The following is a 27252-nucleotide window of genomic DNA, read 5'->3' as shown; positions in this document are numbered from 1 at the left end:
GCCTGGTTAACTCGTTCTATGTCACTTGGTTTTGATGCACCTTAATTCTTAAACAGTGAAGAAAGTTGATATCTCAGCAGTGGCAGGGAAAGGAGCTTGGCATTAGGGCTGAATCCTGTATTACAAATAAGTGGACAAGTATATATGTATTTAAGCAATTACTTCCTTTGTGTTTTTTTTATTTGTTTTGTGATATTAACCTCTTTCATTCCGCTTTTGTTCTTCCTCACTTCTCTAGTGGGAAGTAGCTCAAATTCGTGGCTGATCCATAGAAGTTGTTCAATACTGAAGGCCACACCTGGTGTAAATTGCAACTGAACCCTAAGCCTAACAGCATGTGCTGAGGCTGAGATGCCCAGCCCCATAAGTGACCCAGATGAGAAAGATGTGGAGGGAGTAATGTTGGTGCAGTGCTGTGCTACCCTTAGCATTATTTTTGCAGCTCCTGCGTCCCTGAAGCTCTAGGTTTTGTGGCTCTCTGAACTCAGGGCTGTCCTGAGTTGTATTTGTCAGTGTGTCAGAAATTATTGCAGTACACAACAGATTGCCCCATCCATCTCTTTAATCCCTTGAAGGTATTTCAACTGAGTAGAGGAGTTGTAAATCAGAAGATAAGTGAAGCGTGAGTATATTTTTGGAATCTTAAACCAAAGTTTTTCTGAAGTTTGTTTTTCAGGTTTGGACTTTATTTTTGGTAATTGCTTTCTTTCCTACTCCTAATAAGCCTGTTGCATTCAATGCCAAGAGCATGCTGTGCTAGGCAACTTTGTCCTCGTGGTGTATCAGGTGACAAGAGGAGAATTATTGCAAGCTATTGGTGACTTTCTTAAGAAAGGTTCACTTTCTGTTTCTTTCTTTAGTTGGTGCACTTGGTGTAATTGGAAAGAATTTGTTACACTTTTTGAATGGTATAAACTCAAGTAGAAGCAGTAAATTTTTACAAGCTAAGTAATCGACTCTTTTTATTGTGTTGCTACTCTTTAACGTTAGAGTAAACTAATGATGCTAGCTGCTTTATCTGTTCAGTACATCAAAAGTTGTATTTCACATACTCTGAGCAGACATTGTATAACAAGTTTATAAAGCACCTTATAAAAATTGTATGTGTTTAGTACACTAAGCAAATAATCTTCAGTAGATTTTTTTCAATGTCATAAGACAACTCAATCCATTTTTTAGTAGCAATCTTTTTCCAAAAAAGGAAATAAAGCCCAAATACTTTGGCTAAACTTCTTTTGGCATGAGTACCCCATGGGATATTATTATATTTAAATGTTGAGTTCAAGGATTTATTTTCATATTTTTTCTTTGCTTGATACTATTAGAAGGGGGTTCCATGCAGTGATCCTCCAGAAAGCTTTAATTTTTAAGAAGCTGCCCAGCATCTTTCTGGCTTGTGTTATTTAATCTCTGACCTCCTGACTCTTATTTTCACAAGAAACAAAATGTAATGTGATTGCATTCCAATATTTTGCTCTTTGAACAATGTGGTTTTTCTTGCTAAAGGAAGGCTAAGGTTTCATGGTACAGGGTGATTGACTGCTTTATCAGTGTAGGTGTTATTTGTCTACTCTGCTATCTGTGTACTACAAACTAGATAAAGGATGTTCAAAACTTTACAGTGTTTTCTCTGATCCCATTCATAGTGCAGCTGCTCGAGCAGCTGTGCTAGGAGCAACTGTGACGGTGATGGGGGGAAGGAAGATGATACTGTGTTAGTTGGTATTGCTGCAAGGCTCTTAAAGTCATGGTTTAATAATAACATGAGTCAGTGGTTCCACAAACTGCAAAATAAGGTGCCATTACTGCTAGAAGATCTGTGAATCTGTGCCATTCACATTGTGAGTGCTGATGCCATTCACATCCTAGGTGCCCTTTTTATTTCTTTCTTCACAATTGCTGAGGTAAAAGTAAATTCCATTTCTTTCACATGTTGTAAAGTGGAAACAAAAAAATAATCATCTTCTCCCTTTTGCTTTTAAAATCGTAGCAAATTTTCTTATCAGTAAGCAGGAAAGTCTTCAGAGATGAGATGTAGTGCAATACATTTTTCTTCACTGACAGGAAGTCAGGGTTCCTGAGAGCTGAGCTTACTTATTGCCTTGTCATAAATAATCTGGGTGCAAATCATGCTTGCTTATGGATTACTTCAACTGAAAGTCAGGTGACAGTGATTGAAATTACTTTCTATTGCAGAAAGTGCTTAAAACAGTCTTGAAATAATTTATGAATTATGATGTCAAATGAGAATCAAATCTTTTCTTATATCTTTGTGTGTTCAGAGTCCTTGAGAAAGTTCTGACTCCACATTGTCACTGCATATTTCTTTAACCTTTTTCTTCTGACCCTCAGGATACATTGCAAAATAAAACTTTTCAGAAGGATTGAGTAGAAGAAAGCTGTCCTGTTTTTATGTGTCAGGAAGCATTCTAACATTGACGTCAGTAGCATATGTCACTGTATTTCAGAGTTGAACTAATTTGAAATCTTATAAATTATGCAAAAGTAAACTCAAAACCAAAAGTTGGTATTGATCGTGAACTATTGACTTATGTCTAACCCATATTACACTTGTCATAAAAAAGTGGTGTTTTGCCAATTCAGGCAAGGTGGTGCTATTTTGAAGACAAAACCTCACAAATTAAGTACTGTGTTGTGAGATTTCACTTTCTTCCATTTTAAAAAAATTATGTCTAGAAAGTGTTAGAAATTCACTTGACATTTCCTTTCTACAAAATGTATTTGTACATTTTTGTTCCCGAATCTGTTGTTTATGTCCAGAATTATGAGGGGTAATTTACAGGAACAAAATAACATATGATTATAAACTATCAGCCATTTAGCATGACTTCTCTGCTTTATCTGACAAGCATATCAGGTGATCTTCAGGAACTGACTGGACTCTAGTTTGAAACTAGCTAGGATTTTTAACTCTTGCTGCTGTTAAGCTGCCTGGGTTTCCATGGCCAATTTGGACTCATTTGTTCTTCTTCTGTAATACTGTGTTACAGCTTTGTCTTCTCTTTCTCAAGTGATAATTTTTGTACTGTCTCTAACTATTCAAGTACACATTTTTTATACTTCACTGTGATTGGCTTAATACTGCTACGCTCCCTGATTCTTCTCTGAGGTTTGCAAGTATGAAGTTCCCAAATTGTAGGTCGTATTTTTATCCTTTTTCTCCAATGGCAGTAACTCTTTACCAATAACTTTCATTCTGTTTCTCTTCATTTCTTCCTAAAACCACAGAAACTTTTTCCTGTGTGGTATTCTTGTTCCTCTCTATGATAGCAATGCTTTCAAACTTTGGTATTGCCAATACGCTTTATTGGTGCTCCTCAGTCTTTCTAACGAGGTGGTTTAACAAACAGTAAATGAGAGCCCTCAGGCCAGTTCTGTCTCCTGTCCCACAGTTCCCCTGTTATGGCTGCCTATTCTTCTCTCTCTTAATCGTGTAGTTACCATTTTCTTCTAGCCTTGCTAACAGACTCCTTTGTATTGCTATAACAGGCTTTTTTTCCTGAAGGTCAACTTCTTGAGATGATGTCACATTTTCATTACAGGAGAAAGCTTTGTATCTGGCATAGCCTGCCTCTGGTAGATAAAGGTTATATTCCTTGCTTATTTCAGTTTATTTTTTTTTAATTATTCTTTTCTTAAAAATCTGTGAAAGCCATCAAGCCTGTAGTCATACAGATTTCTCCCCACTCCTCCTACATTACTTGAAAATAGATTTTGATACTTTTCAGGTACAAGGCACCAAGAGAAAAGGAACTTATTTGAAATGTTGATACAAACTTTATGGTTCGGGGTTTTTTTCTTCTGAGATTTTGGAATTTCTGATCCACTCTCTTTTAAGAGTAGTACATCCAGCTCTTGTGTACTTTGGGTTTTTTTTAATTCCATCTTTAACATATCACAGTAACCTCACTTTATTAGCTACTAGCTTTTAATCTGTGGGGCTGAAGACCCTTGCAATTTGCTTGCATTTCCTTTGTAGGCTCTGACACTCATTCTCTGTGTAGCAGCTCGCTCTGTCTTTTCCTTTCCTTTAGAGCCTCTGTAATTAATAGTGAAGCATCTTCTACTCACCAAGTTCACTCTGTAGGATAGCAAAACTGTGTGTTTGACTGCCTTTCCTCCTAGTGGAGGAGGAGGACCAGGAGTTCTGTCCTGTTCTCAGGCCAGATGTCACATGAGAGACCAGGCATTTTAATTCGTACATTCAGAGAAGTTTACATTAATGGATGAAGTGACTTCAGTATGAAGAAAGCAATTCAAAAAGTAATGATGACATGATAGAAAACAATTAAGAGATACCATGGCCTTGCCACAGTTATTTTCAAGGTTTTTTTGAAATTTTGCTGGTGGGTGGATGCTGCTCTGTGCCTCACTGACAAAGGAATTAAATAATTTTCTTACAGACTAGGAGATGTGATGCGACATGTGTGTGTGTCAGTTGTGCGCAGAATGAAGTGTCACACCATAATGGAACTGACTGGGTCAGAAGCAAGCGGAGAACTGGACACACATAACTTAATTGAGAAAACCTTGTTTTCTTCTCTTTGTATGGGTTTTCAGAGTAGAAGAGAGTTGTGTAACAAGACAGTGTTTGGGATGGGATTGTGTGCCTCGGGAATTTGCGATGATGATGATGTGGAGGCAGGAAGGGCAGTGTAAATGTTCCTGCTGGCTGGCTCCTGAGAAGCTGGTGTCTTGAGGTAACCTGTTCTTTCTCCTCTTTCCTGCCCAGTAAAAGATAAGGAGACAAAGCTGAGTCCATCACTTGTGACCAGCAGCACACAATCTCTGATGGAGAGCTCCCAGTCTGTTGCATATCTGGCACTGTAGTGCGTGTCAGGAGGCATACATCTTACTGCCACCTCTATCTTTGACTAGCTTTCTGGCCTTAAGCAAGTAATTTCAGCCTCCATGCCTGCATATGTAATCCCATTCTTCTTGATGTGTTTATTCAGTTTATAAACTTTCCTGGGGGCAAAAACTGTCTCACCATAACAAATGGGGAGATGCCAAGCACTACATTAATAGGAGCTTTAAGGTAACAGGGCTTTTGCATGGCAGCTGCCAATACTTAAACATGCATCAGGAATTTACTTACAAACTGACATGGTATTTTAATGTCCTATATGCTGACCTTTTCTGCAACATGTTAGAGCTTAACACAACTTTTTCCTCTGCCAATGACATTCATAAATTAAATGGAGTGTACAACTGTTAAGGGCTATCCATTATTCTCAGTCTCAGGATAGTTACCCAGAGGTAAAAATAGATAGAAAGGATCTGTCATTCATTCAGAAAGTAGAGGCACTGCCCAGTTCCTGATAAATAAAATACCATTCTACTGAGCAGAAACTGATGACATTGCAACTTCTGTCCTGTTTATTTGCCCTTCCTTCCCCAAGTTAGCAATCTCGCCTAGCGTTAAAACTCCCAACACGTAAGAAGCAGTTCCTTTTATTCTTTTGTTACCTACTGGTTATATTGCTTTTATTTATAAGAAGAAAAGAACCAGGGGTTAAAAATATGCAAACACTAAAATATCATGTGTGCTAGGAAGTCCTCTTAATTCATCACTTGGCAAAGGAAATAAAAGCAGGCTCCATAGCTAACAGCATTACTTTTGCTTAGGGTTATTTGGCAGAAAATCCATCATCCTCTCTCCGTTTGTGAGAATTTCATATTGACTTACACCCTTTAGCAAGGGTCAGCAGGGCAGAGTATGCATAAAGAGTTCAAGTCCCATTTCAAAGGCCAAATTTCAATTTTGGCAGATGGTTTATTTTTAATATCAGTTGCAAATGTAAGCTCTTTATTAGATTTTTGTTTGTTTGTTTTACTGACCTTTTGATACTGAAATCTAATGTTCCTTTTATGGACAACTTGTATAAGAATTAGGTTTGTTCGGATATTTCCATCATGTTGGGAAAAATAGTTTTTGGTTTTTATTTTCTGACTCATTGTTCTGAATCTACAGGCAGAAGTGCTTGTTTTCTGAAAACTTTTATGATTAAAATTGTTAATAGTGTGCACATATGGAGAGGGCAATGTTTGATTATTTGCTTTGTGTATTTATTTTTAGGATGGTTGACATCATGGCTCCAGAGAAGTCAATACAAATGTGAAATGTGGAAAGGACATTAGTACATGTATTTTTGATAGTGGTAATTATAGTTGACAAAGTTTTAATATCATTTAGTACAGTTTTATATTTTGTGGAGTTGGTTTTCTGTTTTCCACTAGTATTCCATAAACACATGCACACTGAGAGCCCAGTTAACAGGTGTTTCGGAAAGAACTATTTAAAGCTACATTTTCTTATTTGGAATCAGAACTCTGCAATATTTTCTTCTCATCTTGTGCTACCCTCTCTACCAACCCAGTTAAGATAATGTGGTTTAGGGAAAAAGTTAAGGTGTGTCTTTAGATGTTCCTGGAAGAAAAATGCTTATGCAGAGCATTCCAAGGATTTTATTTACAGATGATTTGTTTTGCCTCAAAACTGTTATGAAGTACTCTATGAGAAGACAGTATAAAAGAAAAATACTGTGATTTCTCTGAAAGTATGGTAACTTTAAATTGTTGGTTTGGGTTTGTTTTTTTTTAATTTTCAAGCAACAAACTACATGTGTTATTGTGTGCTGGGAATTTTAAGAGCAAATAGTTATTTCTTTTTGAAAACAATAATTAGATTGCTTACATATCTGACCTTATGACTTAGTGGGTCATTAGCTTTAAAAAAAAATTCAAGAATTCATGACTAGAGATATAAATTTGTTTCTGAACTGTTTTTAAACATGTTAATTAGATCACAAATAATGCCAGGTTATGTATGACCAGTATGATTTGTTAATGGAAAGAGTGTTACTTTAGCAAATAGCCGAAGTGCTTTTGAAGGTCAGATGTTGATGATATTTGAAAGTGTTCAGAGGCTGTTCTCTGATTCTCTAAAATAATACATTAAAAGACAAGATTAATATCCTAAATGGCATCTCAGGGTCAGTTTGCTGCTCTGACCTTGTAATTTAATTTTTGCAATTTTATAAAACTGCTGTTTAATTAATTTGATTTGATTGAGAAAACAGATTAGATTCAGATACAGTAAGAGAAAATGTAGGTTACAGCCTTTTTTAAATTTTGAGTGGCCTTTTATATGGTTGTTCTGTTGTTGGTCCCTTTATCCTTGATTTACTATGCTGACAACTTTACTGAACCTGACAATCTCAAACTCTTCAACTGTGCTTCCTACAGTAATAAGGCACATATTTCTAATGTATCTTCAGCTTAGCTCTGGCTGCAAGCTCTGAGTGGGAATGAAGCTTCAGGGACAGAGCAGATGCTTTACATGCATGAGGACACAGCATCTATGTGCTGCCTCCGTCTACTGCATCTCAGAGCTCCCAAGAGAGTGAGTAACAGCGTCATAAATCAATGGTTGCAGGTTCAGCTTTTCCTGGAGCCCATTAGGAATTCAGTGTATGCTTTGGTGTTCTTCACTGCACAAGGAGTGAGAAATCACAAAAACGTGGGGGAGGGCTAAGGATGATAGAGTAGCTGAGATGACAAGATGATGGGCAATTATGAAAAAAGAATTAATAATTTATAATCTGTAGTAAAGAGGGATCAACTAATAATGTAGAAATATTTCAGAAATGGTAATGAGTAGTTTGCAATGGCAATTCTGTTGCCTTGATTACATAAATTGTGTTTAAGTGAAGAAATTCACAATAGACAATAAAGAATTGGTCTATCCATGAGCAGCTGAAAGGATTTTTCTTATAAACTAGCAGAATTATGGTTTGGTTTGACTTTGATTTTGATTGTGTTCTTAATTGGGAAGTTCCTGTAGGAAAATCCTTCTCTATGTGTGATTTGTTGGTGTGTGTCCTTAGTACCTTCTCTCTCCTTAGTTTGTAATTCTTTCTATAAGATAGGTTACACATGACACATATACAGTCCAATAGACAGTTATTTTCCACACCATTTTTTACCAGTTGAGCTCTTTTTCCTTATCCAAAAATTATAGGGAAATAAGTAAATACATATTAATAAGTTTGACACAAGCCATCAATCTTACACTTTGAGTAACAGTTCAAATACCAGCTTTGTACGGTTTATTTTAAAAGTATAGATGATTACAACTAAGCTAATGCCTATGTCTGAAAAGCTTCTATGATTTCCAAAGTTGCTTCTGATGCATGAGCTATTTCACAAAGTCTGTACAGCACAGTGGGCTTTATATGCTTGCATCTTTTACCCTCCTCTGCTCTTTTGTGGCTTATGCTGCATGTTCTCACCACTAGGCATTTTTTCCTCCTCTGGATCTTCTGTGGCTTATGCTGCATGTTCTCACTACTAGGTATTTTTTCCTGTCTCCCAAAATACTACTAAACAGTACCCGGTATTTTCTGTCTCTATGGAAAGTCGTCCTGTTTATTGATATCTTAAATTTTGTATGCATTTGATAAACATATTACACTCTGTGTAGTGTAATTTCCACTCTCACAGACCTCTCCAGATAAGCCCTTGGGATGGTCTTGTAGAGTAATTTACAGCCTTTGCATCAGATTTTTCAGTAGGCCATCAAGACAAACTGCTACTGCAGGGAAATACTCTTCTTCCTGGGGATTTGTAACAGGAGATGCCCTTTCCCATGTATTTCTAAAACATGGCTCAGTAGTTTTGTCAAGAATAGTGTTGGTGTCCTCTCCCAGACCAATCGTGAAAGGAAGGCATTCTGTCTCCTAGCAAAGACTAAGTGGAATGAAAGAAAACCAGAACCTGTTTGTCCTCCTAGGAGAGGGATTCACTACATGTCTACACTGAAAAGTGTGCATGTAAAAGTGTCTAAGTCATGGGCAAAATCATTATCATAACAAGCAAGTATTCCCTAGGATTTTAGAAGGGAAAGGTGGAGAATACTTCTCAAAGTATGTGCCTTGGTAAAGAGCGAGGGGGGAGTTTTAACAGGGCTGCAGCCCAGGGCGAATAGTTGCATGCATTGTGGGGTAGGCTTACACTTTAGTGATTGATGACTGTGCCTGGCATGCTTCGGGTGATTGCGCCAAGTGACAGGAGCATTGATCATTGCAATTCAGCGGCGGCTCTTTGTTGTGTGGCATCCGCCGCAGCCTCAGCCAACACTACTCTTCTGCTGTCCATGCACAGATGCTTTTGTTTTGTGATGAGAACAAGGAGAAGCGTGTGTGGTTGGCAAGGTGTTTTCCTGACCTCATGGCCTCTCGCAGCCATTCCCATCTGAAGGCATGCAGGAGTGCATGAATGCTCACAGCCCGGCATGTGGTGGTGGTGGTGGTTGGTTAAACAGATTTTGTCTCTGAGTTGTGATAGGCTATGATGGTAGCTTGTATGGCTGCAAAAAATTCTGTATTCATCATTCACTGCCACTGATCGCTCATTTCCTCATTGTATTTCTACTGCTCTTTAGAAAGTATGTCATTTTCCAGGGCATATGCTGAAGTGATGTTTTGTCTGAAGAATAAGATCTTTTGCGTTCCTTCTTTCCTTTTTTTACAAAACAGTGCAATATTGTTGCTAAAGCAGTTGTTACTTCATGACCATTTGATGAAGTGGTTAGAACTTTACTAGGGAAGAAATTTTCAGGCTTTCTGCCTACCTCTTGAACTTAGTGTTTTCCAGATGCTTGTAACATAATTTCTCAAAGCATGTTTAAAGTCCGGTTTTTTTTTCAAGGGGGGTGTAGGAGGACCCAAAAACTGAGAGCTCAACAGAAAGCACTTTCATTTCAATGGGAGGTGTATTTGTGGCAGGAGCTTCAGCCAACTGCATTGTTTAAAAGTGAAAGTAAATGAAAGTCTGGTAGTGAGATACACAGAGAGAAACATGGTTTAAGTGTGATGAGATTTATTTTAAGCCTTTAGGGTAATACTGTGGCTACCATAAGTTAATCTACTCTTTTCAGTTGCAGAATTATGGGGGAATGGCCTAAAATAAAGATCCATCAGTGATGCTGTTAATTATTCCTTCCACAAAACTCTAAATAAAGAACTGGCGAGGTTTTAATTTTGTAATCAGCAGAAGATTAATAATTCTTTTGCCAAAGACCATGATGATCTTTTAAGTATGTAACGAAATTGCCTTATTCCTGTGCCATTAATTGTGCTCCATTTAAAAAATGTGATCGTTCATCTGTCTTATGAGCAAATGATACTCTGTTACCTCAAAAGGAGACATGCTATGAATGGTGAAAGGAGGCAATCTGAAATTCACAGTTCTTTTGTTTGAATTTTTCTAGTTAATATTGTGACAGAAGGAGGTTACAAAAGTATATATTTGGTTAGTATATTCAACTATGCATTGCAATTCATGTCAGGACCCAACACTTAGCTTACGAGCTATGGATCTTTACATGAGTCTAGGACACAGAAGTTAAGAGAAAGTGACTGTAAAATCCCACAGGCTTAGCAGAGGGATTCAAAGAAACATGTAGCCCATGAAGCCACATACAGCTCACTTCATTTCGATTAGAATGACTTGTTTGTGGCTTGTAAGAACATCTTCAGGTTTTTAAATCTCTAGTAATAAATCTAAATAATGAGTTCATTACTAGCGAGCTGCAAGAAAATGTCAAATTTTACATTCGAAGTATTGGAGTATGGTTTGACAAGGTGGCTAGGCATGAATTAAGTTTTCTACTTTTGAAATGCATCTTCCTTCCTTCCTTGCTTTTGCCGCTTGTTTGAACATGTTCAGACTTGTAAGACTTCAGCCGATTCAAATATAGCCCAGTGGAAAAATTATTTTTTTTTTCTGAGTTTTTGTGTGTTTTGTTTTGTGTTTAGCAGATGCCAACAGTTTACCTTCCAATTAGATGAATGCCAAAACCTGCAGGAAGTCTGGGCAGCAGGGATGGAGCAGAAAAGAAAGGTGGAAGACTTATGAACAAGAATTAGCCCTTCAGCAAGGCAGGGTGGTCATTTGGTTCAGACACAGTGTAAAACCATGCCCTAAATTGGTGCTTTGTAGGCAAGAATCACTGCAGCTGCACTTTTGTATATGTTCAAGATGAGGAGACAAGCAGAGCTGTGGAGATGTGCAGAGCATGCTTTCTGTCACACAGTGCTATCCCTGTCAGCTCCCGGAGTTTTCAGTTTGAATCCCACCCTGAATTTAAAATCCAGCATCTTCAGCATACATATATAAACAGGCCTTTAACACCCACAAAGAGGAATTGTATCCTTAATTGTCAGAGAATTGAGATTTAAGGGTTTTCTTCCCCTGTCCGGCTTGTACTAAATAAATGAACTTTCTGCTAGTTTTTTCATCTATAGTCTGGGAATAATCTGTATGAGTCATTGTGCCTATTCTTTCGTTTAATGTATGAGATGCTCCTGGAAAGTTAACAGCAACTGGTATTTAAAGTGAGTAACTGTGAGAGGTTATGTGATAAACTTCAGTTTTTCATTTAAAGCTGCTCTGCATTTCAGTGTTAAAATTAATCCCTTATGGAAAAATAAATGTTTCCAAGCAAAAGATTGAAATAGCTTGTTATGGAGTCCTAAGGGAATCAGCACTTAATTTAAGTGTATTCCTGGGAGCCTAGTTTCCTGTGCAGCCCTTGCTGCCAGGAGGCAGTGACTGTCAGTGGAGGCCTGAGACTCTTGGCCAAAGGAGGTAAGTCTCCTTTTGAAGGAAGGTAGTGTGAATTGACTGCTGCTGTCATGGGTTATGATGGCAGGGTACTTGAATGTAAATCTTTGTCTTCAGCTGACATTTTGTTTTTGTGAAGAAGCTGAAAATTTCCGGGAGATTTTTTTTTTCCTCCAAAGAAATTTATATTAGGAGAGGTTGCAAGCTGTAGACCTTCAGTACTGCAGGTTGGAGGGTATGCAAGTGGAACCAGAAACCTCATTTATAACATATTTCTCTGGGGATGCTTGTGCAGGTGGACTGCTCTCTGTCCATGTTTGGAGACTCTTCTACTCAGAGAGTCTCAAGTGAATAGCAATCTGCTGTGGAACATAATGTCATATAATCTGCTTTCTGAGAATAAAGTTTATTTTGGTCAGAGCTTCTTGTGGAAGAAAACCCATTAAATGTGTGAACCTTTTGTCTTAAGAAACCAGGACTGCCATATCTGCTGGTTCAATCAAAAGCATGGATTGATGGTCAACAATCAAAAATCTCCAGTGTCCAGACCTCTGCACGGCACGTACTGCCCTGGCACCTTTCTTTAGCAAAAGGTGAAAAGTACATATTACCTCTAATTAGCTTATGGTCTGTTAAACTAAGCAGCAAATATTTTTCCAATTACCTTTTCTTCTACACCTCAGAACAACAATGTAAAACTTTGATAACCAGTGCAAAGTATTTTCTTCATGGCATGAAAAATGTTCAGCCTTAACCTATTCATGTGTCATTTTCTGCTGGACTTTGTGTCCAGAAGTGGTAGCAGAGAGTTTCCTGCTACCAGTTTTTTAACATCTGAGAATGCGTCAAAAGAAAAATGAACAGGAAAACTCCCTCTGTTAGGAGGTGAGGGGGGTGGGGGGAGGGGAGGAAGAAAAGGGGGGAAAAAAAGTATCTGTTACATTCCAAAATCAGTCATAATAATGAAAGTTCACTCAAATAATTGCCAGAGTCAGAATGGACAAACATCTGGCTTATTCATCCCTAGCTATACTAACAAAAATATGATATCCTGTTAGAAAAATCACTGATCATCCTAGTTTATTTTGGCAGTTTTGCACCTTGGTATTTTTCCCTTAAATAAGAACGTATCAGTACTTTACAGCTAGCATGCCTCCAGCTCCAGGTTCACAGTTCATGTGCTTCTGTGACTTTGAACTCTTCTTTTCCTGAGTTTACCAGCAGACAGCTGCACCAGAACAGAGATGTTTACATGTGGGGAGTAAATGGCAACTTGCAGCTCAGATTTTCCATTTCCTTTTACATTGTTCAGGAATCCAGGCTCACAATTTGTGTCCTAAAGCTTTGCATCTGACTTGGCCTTTCATAGTACGAATGTTTTATTTTGACATTGATTTGTTGATAGAAAGGGCTGACTAGGGAGAAGCTACTTTCACTAGAAATTACCCTCAGTATACATGAAGTTCAATTGTGGGTGAAATAGCTTTTTAAGAAATATTCTAAACATCACTTTCTGTAAGGCTTTCAAGCACTATGTAAATGTGAGACTAATGTGGAACCACTTTATGCAGCTTCAGCGTGATAGATGTATTTTTAGATGGAGAAAAATTACATTTTTTATTAAAAATAATGATGAAATCTGATTATCTGCTTAAACCATGACACTGTCTATTTAAGCTATTGTCATGTGTAGGTGATTCTCAGATGTGCTTGGCAAGGCAGTAATTTACACGAAGAAGGTTGTGATAATTATAAACAAGAAACAAAACCATCAGAGTGATTTGTTCACTTACCTGAAGTGGAATTACAAACTCCAGTGAAGAGTTCGTTCTGTCTTTACACCACCCGACAGACTTGTCTCTATTGCCTGATTTAATATTTATGGACTTTTCCTTTCCCTTTTGTACCTAATTTTGATATTTTGGGTTCAGGCTCTGAATGAAAACTATTGATGATTTTGTAGCAGGAGTGAGTGAAATAGATGTTATGTCAGTGATCTGTAGAAAGACTTATAGTAATTGTGTGTTGTGTTTTGCTTACTGTTGTTTTGAAACAAGATTCTGAGGTTACCCTAATGTGTTAGAACATGTTAGCTTTTGGTCACCCTGCGTGCAAGTTTTATGAGAACAAAGTATTTGACCTTATTGGATCATTTTGGTGCAGTTTACTTCTGGTATAGATGTGTTTATTAATTGCTAGGTTTAACCTATGACCCACTATTAAAAGTAATGTAATGGGAATGCACTGCTGATACATGAAACTTTAATTTTTAAACTTCATTCCCTTATGAATGAAGTGTTCCTTATGATACTTGGGCTCTAAAATTGAAGTATAAAATCAAACAGCAGAGTATTTGTAGAATTAGGTTTAGGTTTTACCCTTTATATCACCACACAGTGAGAGAGTCCCAAGAGCCCTATTTACTGAAAATTACATACAGAAAATAATCTTTTAGAACTTGTCCAGATCATCGTCAAGTCCTGTAGGTGCAAAAAGGGGATTCAGAATGCAAAGCAGGGCCTGCAAGTCTGATCTGCAGGCCTGATCTGAGTCTGCATATGTTTGCCATGGGGTTGTGTTCTTAGGCTGGCAGTGCAAATACCTGTGTGTCTTCTGTGAGCTCGCTGAAGGCAAATCAGTTACCTCTTTACTTTTATTGAACTGCTTTAGAACTCTGTTTGTGCCTGGGAGATGAAAGCAAGCAGTTAACATCATGCTGATATCTATTACAAACCTCCTACCTGCTTGCAGGGCAGCAGCCCAGGTAGCCATGATTCATAGGGGTGGAAAAAGGCCACTTGGCAGGGGACAGGATAAACAGACATCCATGGAGGGGAGCTGAAGCTGGGCAAAAACTGTGTACGCAGGTAGCAGTGGCTGTGTTACAAACTTTTCTTCAGTTGAGGTACACAACTGCTTAAGTAAATGTTCGTTACCCAAAATCTATGTCAGGTAACCTGTAATCTATAATTGTAATGTGTTGACAAAGTGTATATGAGAAATCATAACCAAAATAAATGGCCTGATTTCTGTTGTTACATTTAAAGTCATTAGCTGGTTTATCTCATGATCTCTAAATGTAGACTAGCTTGAAACTTCCTATTCAGAGTCTATGTTTTTCATTGGTGCTTTCATTTCAAAGCAGGAAACAATCTGAAAGTAATTGTATCAAGTGTTTCAGCACAAAGATTTTAAATTATAATAGCTTGGCATATTATTCTGCCTTCTTACTATTCCTTGGAGGAAATAAAATGGAGTTGCAACTTTCTTCCAGACAGCTTTTCTACTACATCCTGTTTCCTTCCGCACACTGGAGAAAGCACTGACGTCTCCCTTTCCTCTGCTTCCAGTGAAAAAATTCCATTCCCCATGTTGTAGCACATACTCTGGTGGAAACTGGCGTTGTGTTAGCTTTTCACATGTCAGTACAGTTTTTGGGTTTTTTTAGGCAAATGCACATTTTGCCCTCCCTATCAAAGGAAAGCATTGCAGAGAACAGACGAATATGCACAGCTGCTCAGATAGGTGGCCCCCCTCACAGCTCTCCTGGCCATTTGCCCTGGCTGCCTACACTGTCCAAAGGGTGGCTTGTACCTCCTCGAGAGAACCATGAAGTACTGTGTGAGCAGTTGCTGTATTTACTGGAAGGCTGATATCTCTGCTTTTCTCCCACTGAAAGGCAGACTTGCAATCCCCCTTTCTGTAAGGAAAATTGACCCTTGAAAAGGCTTGGCATGAAATGGATTAACTCCCTGGAAACTTTGTTTGGAAATGTTAGTAGACTGCTATGTATATACGCTGGCAGTCTCTGGAAGAGACAAATTATTTTCCCACCCTCTCAAGCACTTGGTAGTTTATCTGTTGTTTATATTAAGGATTGATCATGGTTATATATTCCTGATTCAGAGTTCTCATTAATCACCCTATGCCACATAAGAGATTGGAGAAGAAGAATAGAGGTTACTGGAAAGCAGAAACATGATCCCTGGCTCTGCTTTTAATATGACTTACCCTGACATTAGCTTTGCTCCTATGAATTACTGTGTTGGTGTAAACCTCTTTTTTTTTTTTTTTTTGTGTCCATGTTTGCTATGTCTGTTTTTCTCAGGGCTATTCAGAAAAAGATGATATACTTATTACAATGATTTAGGACAATATTAATCATGATACTTGCCATGTTACTATTTCAAGATGTCCCTGCCCCCTCAGCATACCCACCTCCTTGTTTGCTAACACTTGCTTCCTCTCCCAGCCCCAGCAGCCATTTCCTCCCTCAGAGCAGATCCACACAGGCAATTGTTTAAGCCTGTGCAAAATGAAGACAAGGTGGAAAAGGACTGCTGGGGTGAGGACAAATGCCCAAAGGCTGTGACTTCCTAAAGTGCATTGGCTGCCAACAAAGAGATACTTTCTGCCACAGCAACAGAGCAGATCTGTACCTCCTCCTCCTTGACCCTACTGAAGGTTTCCAACCCTGAAATGTTCAATCAGCTGTTGTGGTCACTTCCCCTCCTAAGCATGGGAGACAAAACTGCTGGCGAGAGAGAAAGAGAAGGGAATTTACGAATTTTTACAACTTGATTATGAGGGTTGTAAGAACACGTTACCAGCCCTGCTTGGAGCCAAGTTGAGAAGCCTCTGGAGCAAGTATTTTCCCACCCTAGCTTGTCAGCCTGAAAGTCCCTTCACATCTTTCAGAGGCGTGCATTGAGCCCAACTCATTAGTGTGTTCTGGTGGGAAATTGTTGCATTGGCAAATTTTCAACCAACAGGAGATTTAATCCCTTGAATTTTTTTATTTGCTTTCTGCTTGTGTTTGTCTAATAAAAAGAAATTATTTGGATTTTAAAAGAAGCAATTGAAATAATTGCTGTTTGACAAATCAGAGCAAATTCTCTCTGAAGAGACTGATACAATTTAATACAGATGATCTTCTCTTTATTTGTAGCTCCACTAAAAATATTTTGCCAGGTGTATCCTAATTCTGGACAGATTTTTCTCTTGAGTCACGTTACATTCATGTCTGCCTTCTTTGGTGCAAAAGCCCACTATTAAATTCACTGTTTAACGGCATATTCAATACTGTGACTGTAACTGCTGGTTTGTGTTTATGATTAAACATTCTCTCCACAAATGCAAGAGATGATCAGAAGTTCTGCAAACTTAGAAGAATTTAGGTCCATTAGTTGTGATGAAAACACATCTTCAGTGAAATCAAAGGAGGAGAATTAAAATAGGAAAGTCTTATATCTGTGAGAATTTGCAAACATTTTAAATGTGATTGCACAGAAACAGTGATTTTAGAGGACTAGATTTTTTTAAATACTTTGATTCAGAGTAATTTAGGTTGCTTGGGTTTTTTCCCTCCATGTGACTACTTTTGATGACATATTGTACATATCAAGAATAAGAGAACTTATTTCTGAGTTGGGAATAGGTTTTTAATCAGACTCTGTAATGTAAATAGAACTCTATTTGAAAGTTCATTCAAAACTGAGTACTGGTGTATATTTAAATGCACTGTATGCTAAAGTAGAAATATCCTCCAGTGTTTAACCAAAAGCATGTTTAATGTGTGGTTTTGTTTTGTTTTTTTAATGTTTAACAGTAACTGAAGCTGGCTTTGGTGCTGACATTGGGATGGAGAAATTCTTCAACATCAAATGCAGGGCGTCTGGCTTGTTTCCCAGTGTGGTTGTACTTGTTGCTACAGTGAGGGCTTTGAAGATGCATGGAGGTGGGCCAAATGTAAGTTTTTGCACCTTTCTTGGAAAATAAAATTGTTGCTAATATTTGAAATAAGTAAAATATCTTGATTTAAGAAATATTTGGGGTAGCCTAAGGGCTAATATTTAAATAACCCTTCTGAGATACCTCATTATATAGATGTTACCTCTAAAGTTAATGCAAGAAAGGCACAAATGAAAGAAGAGGGACAAAAGAGCTCTGAAGAAGTACTGTATCTTGCTGAGCTAGGAAAGTTTGTTCACATGAAAAAAAAAGCTATATGATATAAATATCTATATTCTTTTTCCTGCCTTTTGAAATAGCATTTTAAAGTGCATTGAAGTAGTCATAGGCTGGAAAATTTGGCAGCTGAGGAGGAATGAGAATGAATTCGGGTTGCAGTGTGTGAGTGGAAATAGAGAACATTGTTGGTGAAGGTTTTGAGATTTCTTTCACTCCAGTAATGGGTACTCATTACCCCTTCTGTCCTTTTATTTTGTTCAGGTTAATTTCCTCAGAGATGCTGAAGTAACTGTTAAAATTTTGCGAATGTTTTTCTGGTGTACCAGAAGTCACCAGTGTATCATTTTTTTGCTATTTAAGCCACAAAGAGACTTGTACCAATTACTGGTGGTAGAAGTGCTCCTCAATCGTGCAGTCAGATCAGACTCTGCTAGCCAAGTAGACAGACACTGGAATTAACTCCTGGAAACACTTTCATCTGCCCAGAAGCATGCTAGAGAGTGATGCTTCCAGGGAAACAGTCTCACTGGGTGAAAATACCAGAGCTGTTTCCACAGCCACAAAATTTTGGAACACACGGTCTCCCTAACAGCTAAACATCTCTAAGAGTTAAAGCTGAGCCATCCTTTTTCAGTCTTTCAGGTTGATATAATTACAGGACTTTCTGTCATTTTAGTCCACTTCTAATGCACCTTTTCTTTATTTTTAATTACATTCCTCCATTCCTTACAAGGCAGGTGTATTGTCACACGTGTTATCATTCAATCTAGCAAAAATAGGACTTAAATATGTCTTAATAACTGTTTCTGTTTTTGTCTGAGTTGCGCCTTTAGAAGTTTAAAGTTTTTGTTTGTTTACAAATGCAATGCATTCATCACAGAGGCATGTAGAGTACCAGATACTTTTACTGGGAGGTTAACTATAAAATGGACCAGTGCTAGAGACAAAAGTGAGTAAGTCCAGTGCCTGGGATTGATGTATGTAGTCCTTGATGACTAAATATATTACCCTGGTGATACTCTTTGCATGTATACCTTTGTGCTTTCCAGCAAAGTAAATAACTTGCATACAGTTCCTTGCCCCAGGCAGCAATTGCAAGACATTAAAAGATGATGTTCCTCTTCTGGTCATCTGTGTTGCTGTTATTTCTTCAGCCAGCTGTTGGAGGTTGCTGTCCATTGTCTTTGTACTGCTGGTGTCTTGTAACAATATGTAGAACGAAATCCAATTAGCTCTCCTTTACTGCATCTTTTGCAACTAGTTCCTACGTCACTACCTGTACCTTACTACCCAAATACAATAGGAAATGTTGGCATTCTTTATCTACTGGTGAAATAAAACAGAAACTGCAGACAGACTATGCTGTTGTGTGCAATGTATGTGTTAATCGGCAGTATAGAAAGTAGGCAAAAGTGCACTGCAGACCCTCTAGGGTTATGACAAGTGTCAATCTGTGATGACTTTGTTTATTATCCCAGGTAACTGCTGGTGCCCCCTTGAAGAAAGAATACACAGAAGAGGTAAGAGGAATGGTTATAAAACTTAGGAGAGGTTTGTTTAAAGGAACAAAATAATGTGGCATATGGAGAATCAGAACTTCTCATTCCTCTGGCTGCATAGTGTGCAGCCTCAGGTTTGACAATAGCACATTCTATTGCTGACATTCAGTGAACATCTTTAATAGGCACTGCCAACAAGTAAAGCCATCCCATCCTCCCTCAGCCCCTTTCTGTTATCCCTCTTGGATGTGTTATTTGTGTGACTGCATAATGGATTGTAGTGAGGAACTGAACGAGCTGAAAAATAACCTTTTTTCAGTAGTTTTTCTGGGACTACTAAATTTTCAGATTGATCAGCGTACAGGCATTTATAGAAGGAAGAGAGCAGAGTGGTGTAGGGGTCAAAGACATTCCCTGAAACTAATGATAGCATAACCTGTTCATTAAACAAGTTGAATCTGTGTTTCACGTTTGGGCTTGGATGTCACTCGTCAAACAAGTGTGAATTCTACTGGTTTGTTTTCTTCATCACTTCACTGTAGCCAAATTCTGGTCTTCTGCTTGTATGAAGCTAAGAATATGTGTTTTGTTATAATTAAGACAAGGTCTACAAAGTGTGAGGTAAAGAGTAAATAAGGAAATCCGGTAATGTGCTTCTATCTGGGATATGTATGTATATATAGATTAAACTATATATCTAACACATCTCTATGTCAATCCCCACCCCACTACTGTAGTTTTTATAAACTTTGCAAACGAGAGACTAACAGGTCTTTCACAATCATGACAAGCGACCAGTCATCAGCTGTACCATCTTCTTGTGTCCCAGAAGAGAGCAATGGTTTCATGTACAAACTTTGTACACTGATAGTTACTTAAATATGTCTGTTGCTTATTAGTTGAAATAAGAATTAATAAGGGCAAAAATTCATTTGTCTGGAAGCTTTTCACTTGCCTGCAACTGTCATGATCAACACTGTTCTGTTCACTTTAATTTATGGAAAATTCTTTGGCTGGAGAAGTCTCTGTGTATGTTACCATTTCCATTAATTTTTATTTAATTGCACAGAACCTCCAGCTGGTAGCTGATGGCTGCTGTAATCTACAGAAACAGATTCAAATTACTCAGCTCTTTGGAGTTCCTGTTGTGGTTGCTCTAAATGTCTTCAAGTAAGTCTATTCTTTGATTACTTTTGTGAGTAAATACACAGCTTAAACTTCTTTCTTTTCTTGGTTTTTAAATTAATGAATTTTGGCATAAAGAAAAGAAGCTATTAAAAAATTTCCATTTTCGTCATGAATATAAAGGTTTTAAAACCAACAAAAAGTATATACTATTATGAAACCGACAATCTTCCATGTTAATTAACTATAACAATCACAAAGAGTTTTCTTGCAACCTGTAAATATGTATACTCTGTATAAATGCATTATGTATATGGCAAAATTTCTATATTGCTTTACAATTGCTGATGGTGGAATAAGGCTAAGTTTATAAGGTTATAAAAGAGTACTAATTAAACAAAATAATGAGATGGAATTGTTTGCCTGGCAGAACTGACTCTCCTGCTGAGGTTGATCTGGTGTGTAAGATTGCAAAGCAGTCTGGAGCATTTGATGCTGTACCCTGCAATCACTGGTCAGCTGGTGGTAGAGGAGCAGTAAAATTAGCTCAAGCTGTGGAAAAGGCGGCCAATCAGAAAAACAGTTTCAAATATCTCTACAGCTTGGAGGTAAGAATTTTATTTTTTTTTTAATGAAAGCATGCTGCATCAGGGTTGGATTTAAAACAAGAAGAGCATTGCAACAGTTATCCAATATACTTGGAAAGGAACTTGCCTTGGTTTAAAATCACAAAAGCTGGAGAGAACAATCTGTGGCTTGTCTAATCAAAGAGCAGGATACTTGCTGGTAATGATTGTTGTTTAGTGCGCTGAATGATGTTTCTGATGCTTCCATGTTTAATGTAAAAGTATGTATGCAGATGGAACATTCACAAATTATTGAGAGACTTCTCCACAAAGATCTCACAGTCATGGTATTTTTCCTGTCAGTCAGCTAAAATGAAATGTAATTGCTGTCTCACAGTAATGGGTATTGCACCATGTTGTGGCTTCCTGAAGCGTTCACTCTCTGTACGAGAAGGATGTAATAGGTAGCATGTTCTCGCTCATCCTACGTCTACCCAGCCCAGCCAGGTCAACACAGAGAAAAAGCACTACCTTTACCAGCACCTTCTTACACAACACAACTCTCAGATGAACCTGAAGAGCAGAGGTGACCCAGTCCTGTTCCTTCTCTCCTGATGATCAGATTGGAGTCTGCTAGTACAATATGGCACATGTATGTGGGTCACTGCTGCTGTTGGCTTTAAATCCTCAGTCTACCCAGGAACAGCTCCCAGTGCCCTTGCCTTGCTCCAGCTGATGGCACCAGAGTCCACAAGCCCCTGAGTTTCATGGCTTACTCCAGCTGCTGGCACTCAGACCTTTCCTCCTACTCTCTAGTGCTCATACATACACATCTAGAGCAGAGAGCACACCTGCACAGAAGGGAGACAGAAATCAGATTTAATGAGAATAGAGCATAGGTTGCGGTCCTTGAGCACAGAGCTCAGTTAGTCAGACTACTGACAAGGCAGACACCTTTACACACAACTGATGCCTTCTTCCTCATTTCACTCATTTTTTTCCCCACACTTGTTCCTTTTCGATCCATCTTGATTACTCCCTTTCCCCATCTTTGCTCCTTCTACTAAACAGTCTTTACACATTCCCATGATCCCCTTTGAAAATCCCATCCTAAAATTTACACAGTCCCAAAATCTGCTTGTTCATACATCCCATAGAGTCATGTGCTGCTGTAGGCAATCACTTGCTTTCATTTACAATTTTCTGATCAAAGAGTCTCCCCATTGACTCACCTTGGTGCATTTCACACCAAGGACAGTAGTCTCATCTTCCCCTTGGATAGAAAACAGGCAATTCAATGTGCTCTAATTTTCACTGATTAGGTTTTTCCACTGATTATATTACTAGGGTTTCTCCACCTATCATTGTTCCTCTGATCCTTGCTGGGGCTAATTTGCTTAGCCGTTAGATAACCTAAGAAATGATAGTGTAGTCCAAGTTTCAATCCTGTGTCTGCCAGAGATAGTGACTCTTTTTCCATGTCTTGGAGACTTTGTTATTGCAGTTGTCTGGAAGGTAACATCGCGGCATTGTGACCTGTCAAGAGGAGTAGCTTGCAAAAAAGGATTACTTGGGCCCCTGGAAGCTCCATGCTTGAGTACTACTGTGGTGGCAGAACACTTGGAGGGACATATTGCCAAAAAGATTATACAAATGATTTCTCAGGACCTTCCTAGCTATCCAAATGTGGGTGGGTTTAAATCTGGGCAGCCAAACAGACTTCTCTGGTTTCGAGGCTTTGGAGCCAATTTGACAAGGGCTGTCAGATTTCAGATCCTGTGCCCTAATTGACTGTACTGCTTAAGTTTCTTTAGAAAATGTCTGAATGATATTTTTTAACAAGAGAACCTCAGTTTCATTCTTTTAAATGGCTGAAAGTTCCTGTTTTGATTCTTCTCTCCAGAAAAAAGTTCAGCTTGAGGTAGATATGCCCTACTACTCTCTTCCATTCTCCCTTCTCCTTGATATGTATACCCTGTATGTATTGCACCCATTTTATTTCTTCTTTCCATGTCCCCTGCTGTTTTTCAAAATGTCAGTAATCCAGACAACTCCTATCAGTATTAAGCAGTGCCTTGACAGAATAGAGGTAAATACATTGGGAATATTAGTGCTGTGGCATCTACTCAAGGCATTTTGCCCATGCAATTTTTTGCAGCTAAAAAATGAACAATGTATTTGCCTTTCTAAGTTTGTCTCTTCCAAGGTGCTCTGAAAAATGAAACTATCATCTTACTGAGCTTGCATAATAACACAGAGAAAAAAATTCTTTGAAAAATATATGCAATAGTTTTAACCACTGAACACTTGTCTTACAGAGATAGGACATTAGCACTGGCCAAGTCATATCCTTAGGCTCTGATGTTACTAAATACTGTGTAGTTTATAATCTTGTGGTATGAATGAGTAAAAAGGATTGGTAAGGATGGACTCTAAGTCTAAAGAAAATGAGATTGGTTTCTACTTTAATGTCTTTCCCAGGCACATCATTTCATGCTGTGTTGCATGAACAGCATGATCTTAAGCACAAAGGGAATGAATCACAACTTTACATCAACTTAATATACCATAACTTCACAAAAGTATTATAAGTCTCAAAAATATATTGAAGGGATTTTATAAAAACATATAAAGATTTTTAAATACTGTAAAGAAAGTAAATTCAGGCCAACAAAAACAGTAAAGTTCAGGCTTCTGTTTCATTCTTACTGTGCAAAGGATGGGGAATGAAGCAGTTGGAGTAGGAGAGTGAAACAGCAATGCTGTCACTTGTACAGTATGTAGGTCAATCGGTTACTAGGCTCACAGAGAAGTGAAGGAAAGCCACCTCACCCAAATAAGCCTGCCCAGATATTAATCAAGATTGTAATAAGATTTTTTTGGGGGGCGGGTATGATTTCTACTGTTCAAAGGGGTAAAATTAAGAAATTTAAGAAAGATAAGAGGTAGTAAAGCGGGATTCAGGCAGATGATTTTCCCCCATCGTTGTGCCTAAAGGGTGTGTAAGTGAAAGGACATAATTCTGTCCCTCATCTAAATGCTAGATTTGTCCAGTTACTTGAATACTATTACATTCTGATTACCTCAAGTTTGATGGAATTTGAGCTGTTGTTGGCTTTTTTCCTGTTTTCTTTCCCCTTTGGAAGGTCAAAGAGCAGAAATATCCTGTATAAAACCACTACCACATCATTCATATATCAGTCTGTCTTCATGAAATTACTCTTCCTTTTACTATGTCTCCATTTAATCCTTTGATGTTTATGCACCTTGTTTCCCTGTCTGGAAAACTAAATCAGAATTTGCTTCTAAAACTGGCTATAATTAGAACAACTTCCAACAGTACAGACCACTATAGCCAAAACAGGTTCATTCAATAATTTGATGTTTTGTTAGAAAGCATCACCCCAGCTTGAAAAAAAAACCTTAAAGCCCCTATATGTAAAACTGATTTATATCCTTTTTAACTATGTAGAATAAAGTTTGCAGTAAATTATTTTATTAGCATACAGTCAGGGATTTAACTAAAGGATAGTCCAGACCAAGTGTGCTCTCTTTGTTTTGATTTTTTCCAAATGGCATGCATCTCTCCAGTGCTTTATGTAATTTCCAAATGTATCTCTGAAAACAAGGGCTTCCTTGAAAGGTGTTTATAAATGTGTATAATATGAGAAGAACAAGAAAGTATTTTCTAGATCTGTTAAATACTGTTTCTGAACATAAAATCTGTTCAATAGGTTTCTGAATCCTGAAGTATGGTTATACATTTATCCCATTTTTTTGATACCCAAGCATGCACTGAATGAGCAATTTTAGACATTGGGCACAACACAGTTGTGTCAGTTCAGGACTCAGGCTCTGCTAAGCTGTCCTGTTCAGTATCACAGAAAGCTACTCTACTTGTAAGACTGTGCTAACTATATTCCTTGAAGCATCTATTTTGGTCTGTTTAGATTTCCTTGGGTTTAACTTCATGGCACATTCTATAGTCCCACTTTTAGATAGCTTTTCAGATTCTCTTTATTTATTTCTCTAAGTAGGCAAGATTTTTTTTTTTTTTTTTTATCAAGTGGCTCATGCTTGTAGTTTGTATTTTTTTTTTTGGTCTTGATTCTAGCAAGGATTTGTTTGACATTTGATATTAGATGAACAAGTATTTTTTGGGAGTTGAAATGAGAATAGAATAGCTTATATATGGTTTTGGGAATCTATATCTGTACCAGTGTAATTTCATGGACAGAGTACAAGATGTGACCTTTGACAAGTATAGACAGCACCATTGCCACTGTAGGAGTGTAAGAAAATGACATAAACAGATACAGTGTACCATGAAATGCTTATAGTATTAGGAATTGCACGGGGTGGGGTGGGTTGTTCAAGAGCAAGGATGAGTTTTCATCTGATGGGCTCCAGAGTTTATAACATAGTTTAAAAGATTACTGGCAGTAATTGAAATAAATATTACAGTATTGTGTGGGTTTAGCATGGATTTTTGTCCCCTCTGCACAATAACCTCTCTTAATTTACTGTTTGAGTTGTTTTCTTGAAAAGTATTTCCCTTCAGTGCTTGAAGGATAGGTTTGTTTTAAAGGCCTTCTGAACTCTCTATGAAATAATCTGTGGTGGTTTATTTTAACATATATTCATGCTACATATGGAAAATATCAAAATATCAACCCTCTTATCACTGTTGACTTCCCTTCTGGGTTCACTTTTCTTGAAGTATGGGTCTTTAAGTTGCAGCAGAAAGCTATTACTCAAAGTAAAGTTGACTGACCCATTAAAAGTAAGTTTAGATAACCAGGGGGAGGAAAGGAGAGGATGGAAACATACGCATCCCATTCCCAAATTTGTCTGACCACTCTTGACCAGGGGTTTCTTGCCTGTCGAGTAACCTGCCTTCTTCCGCTAAGGTCTTCTTTTTTCTCCTGTGGTGAACTCTTCCTTGACTAACAGGACCCCTCCTCAACCTGGGGCAGGAAACAGAAAAAAGCAGAAAAAAGAGGGCGGGCATTAGGTTTTTAAGAGTTACATTGCCCCTTCCTGCAAGACAGCCGTAGTGCAGTGGGCTACCAGAAGATAGAAGAGCGGAGAAGGATAAGTGTATGGCAAGAGGCAGGATCAGCTGGTCAACAAGTTAGCCTTGTCCTCTTAAAAGAATGACACAGTAACCTGACAAGTATTATTGAAGAGCCTCAAATCACCTGATTTATGCTGCGTTGGAAAGCTAAATTGAGGAGTGTAAAGGTCACAAATGGGAGGGAGGAAAAGGGGCTGTTTCAGTTTTCCGAGTTTGTCAGATGACACCTTTTTTTGACAGTGCTCTGCCTTTAGGTAATATCATGATAAATGAAAATACTTTCAGGTTATACTGTCAAAGTTGATTGCACAAATATTTTGGATGAGTGCGGTGTATTGCCTGGCCCGCCCTGCAGAACAAAGGCGAGCTTTCTCAGCTTGGGGCCATCCACTGAGAATGAGGTTGAGTAGCTTCACTTCTCAGGGAGGCATTCAAGCAGTTAGCAACCCCAGCACTGGTGTTTTTCTTCCCCTGCTGGGAGCGTAATAATAACTTGGGCAAATCTGGAGCATCTGAGCCCACAGTTTGGCTACCCCTGTGGGTAAGCACAACCCTGCCTTGGTTGTGCTGTGGCAGTATGGTGTGGGCTGTCGCTTGTCTCATTTCTTCCAGTCTTCGCTTCAGCTGTCACAGACAATGGGTCACTCAGAGGGGTCTAAGGGTGGCATTGAAACAGGAAAAACTCTGCTGGGAGCTGTTCTGTGCGTTGTTTTCTCTTGTACCCTCTGGCCATGGTCTCCAATAGCAAGAATGAGGTGTGAGTAATGAAGGAGGAAGAGCCCTGTCAGTGGAGAAGAAGGCTCCTTGGTTTATGTACTAGGAGAGGAGGAGAGGCTCGAAGAGGAAGGCACAGTCAAGAAGAGCTCATGTGGGCCTGGGTTTGAGGATGCTGACCTCCTGGGGCACAGTGTTTCTCATCATTTTTACAGTTGTCATCTTTTCAATTGCAGTGATTGAATGGGAGGAGGGTGTCAGGGTATTTTCTGTTTCTTTCACTAATACCACAAAGTTGTTAAGCAAATAGCTTCTGTGTTTTTCTTATACAGCACAGAGTTCAGTTACATGTGGACCTAATGGAAAGTCCTTAAGCATTACTGGGATAGGAATAAGTAAAATTATGTATGCTCCTCACTGAAACTTTTCCTGATAATTGATGGAGATCATTTCTCATCTTGAAATGCAGGCTGTGCTGCCCTCCAGGGTATGCTAATCTTTAAATGATTTCCCCCCTCCCCTCTACTGCTAGTAAGCTATCTAGCAGTGAAGCCACATTGAAGAGGAATTCCACAGGACTGTACCACCCACTCATCTCACTCCTATCAAAGAGATTTCACTGGCGTCTGGACACTTCTTTCACTGAATTGGG

At 38.4% G+C, this 27252-nt stretch overlaps 1 protein-coding gene across 3 annotated transcripts in view; it reads left to right on the top strand.

Annotated features, from left to right (window-relative positions):
- MTHFD1L (methylenetetrahydrofolate dehydrogenase (NADP+ dependent) 1 like) overlaps positions 1 to 27252 on the top strand; it is a 142876-nt gene that overhangs the window by 59927 nt on the left and 55697 nt on the right. For all 3 annotated transcript variants that reach the window (XM_027634034.1, XM_027634036.1, XM_027634035.1), the window contains 4 exons: positions 17258 to 17397; positions 19098 to 19139; positions 20188 to 20288; positions 20674 to 20851. In XM_027634034.1, the coding sequence (XP_027489835.1) occupies positions 17258 to 17397; positions 19098 to 19139; positions 20188 to 20288; positions 20674 to 20851 (461 nt within the window). The remainder of the gene's footprint in view (positions 1 to 17257; positions 17398 to 19097; positions 19140 to 20187; positions 20289 to 20673; positions 20852 to 27252) is intronic.

The sequence above is a fragment of the Corapipo altera genome, unplaced genomic scaffold (genome assembly GCF_003945725.1).
Source record: "Corapipo altera isolate COAL_440 unplaced genomic scaffold, ASM394572v1 2b, whole genome shotgun sequence".
Classification (NCBI taxonomy): domain Eukaryota; kingdom Metazoa; phylum Chordata; class Aves; order Passeriformes; family Pipridae; genus Corapipo; species Corapipo altera.
Note: the sequence above shows the minus strand (reverse complement) of the source record. Positions and strands in the feature narration are given on the sequence as shown.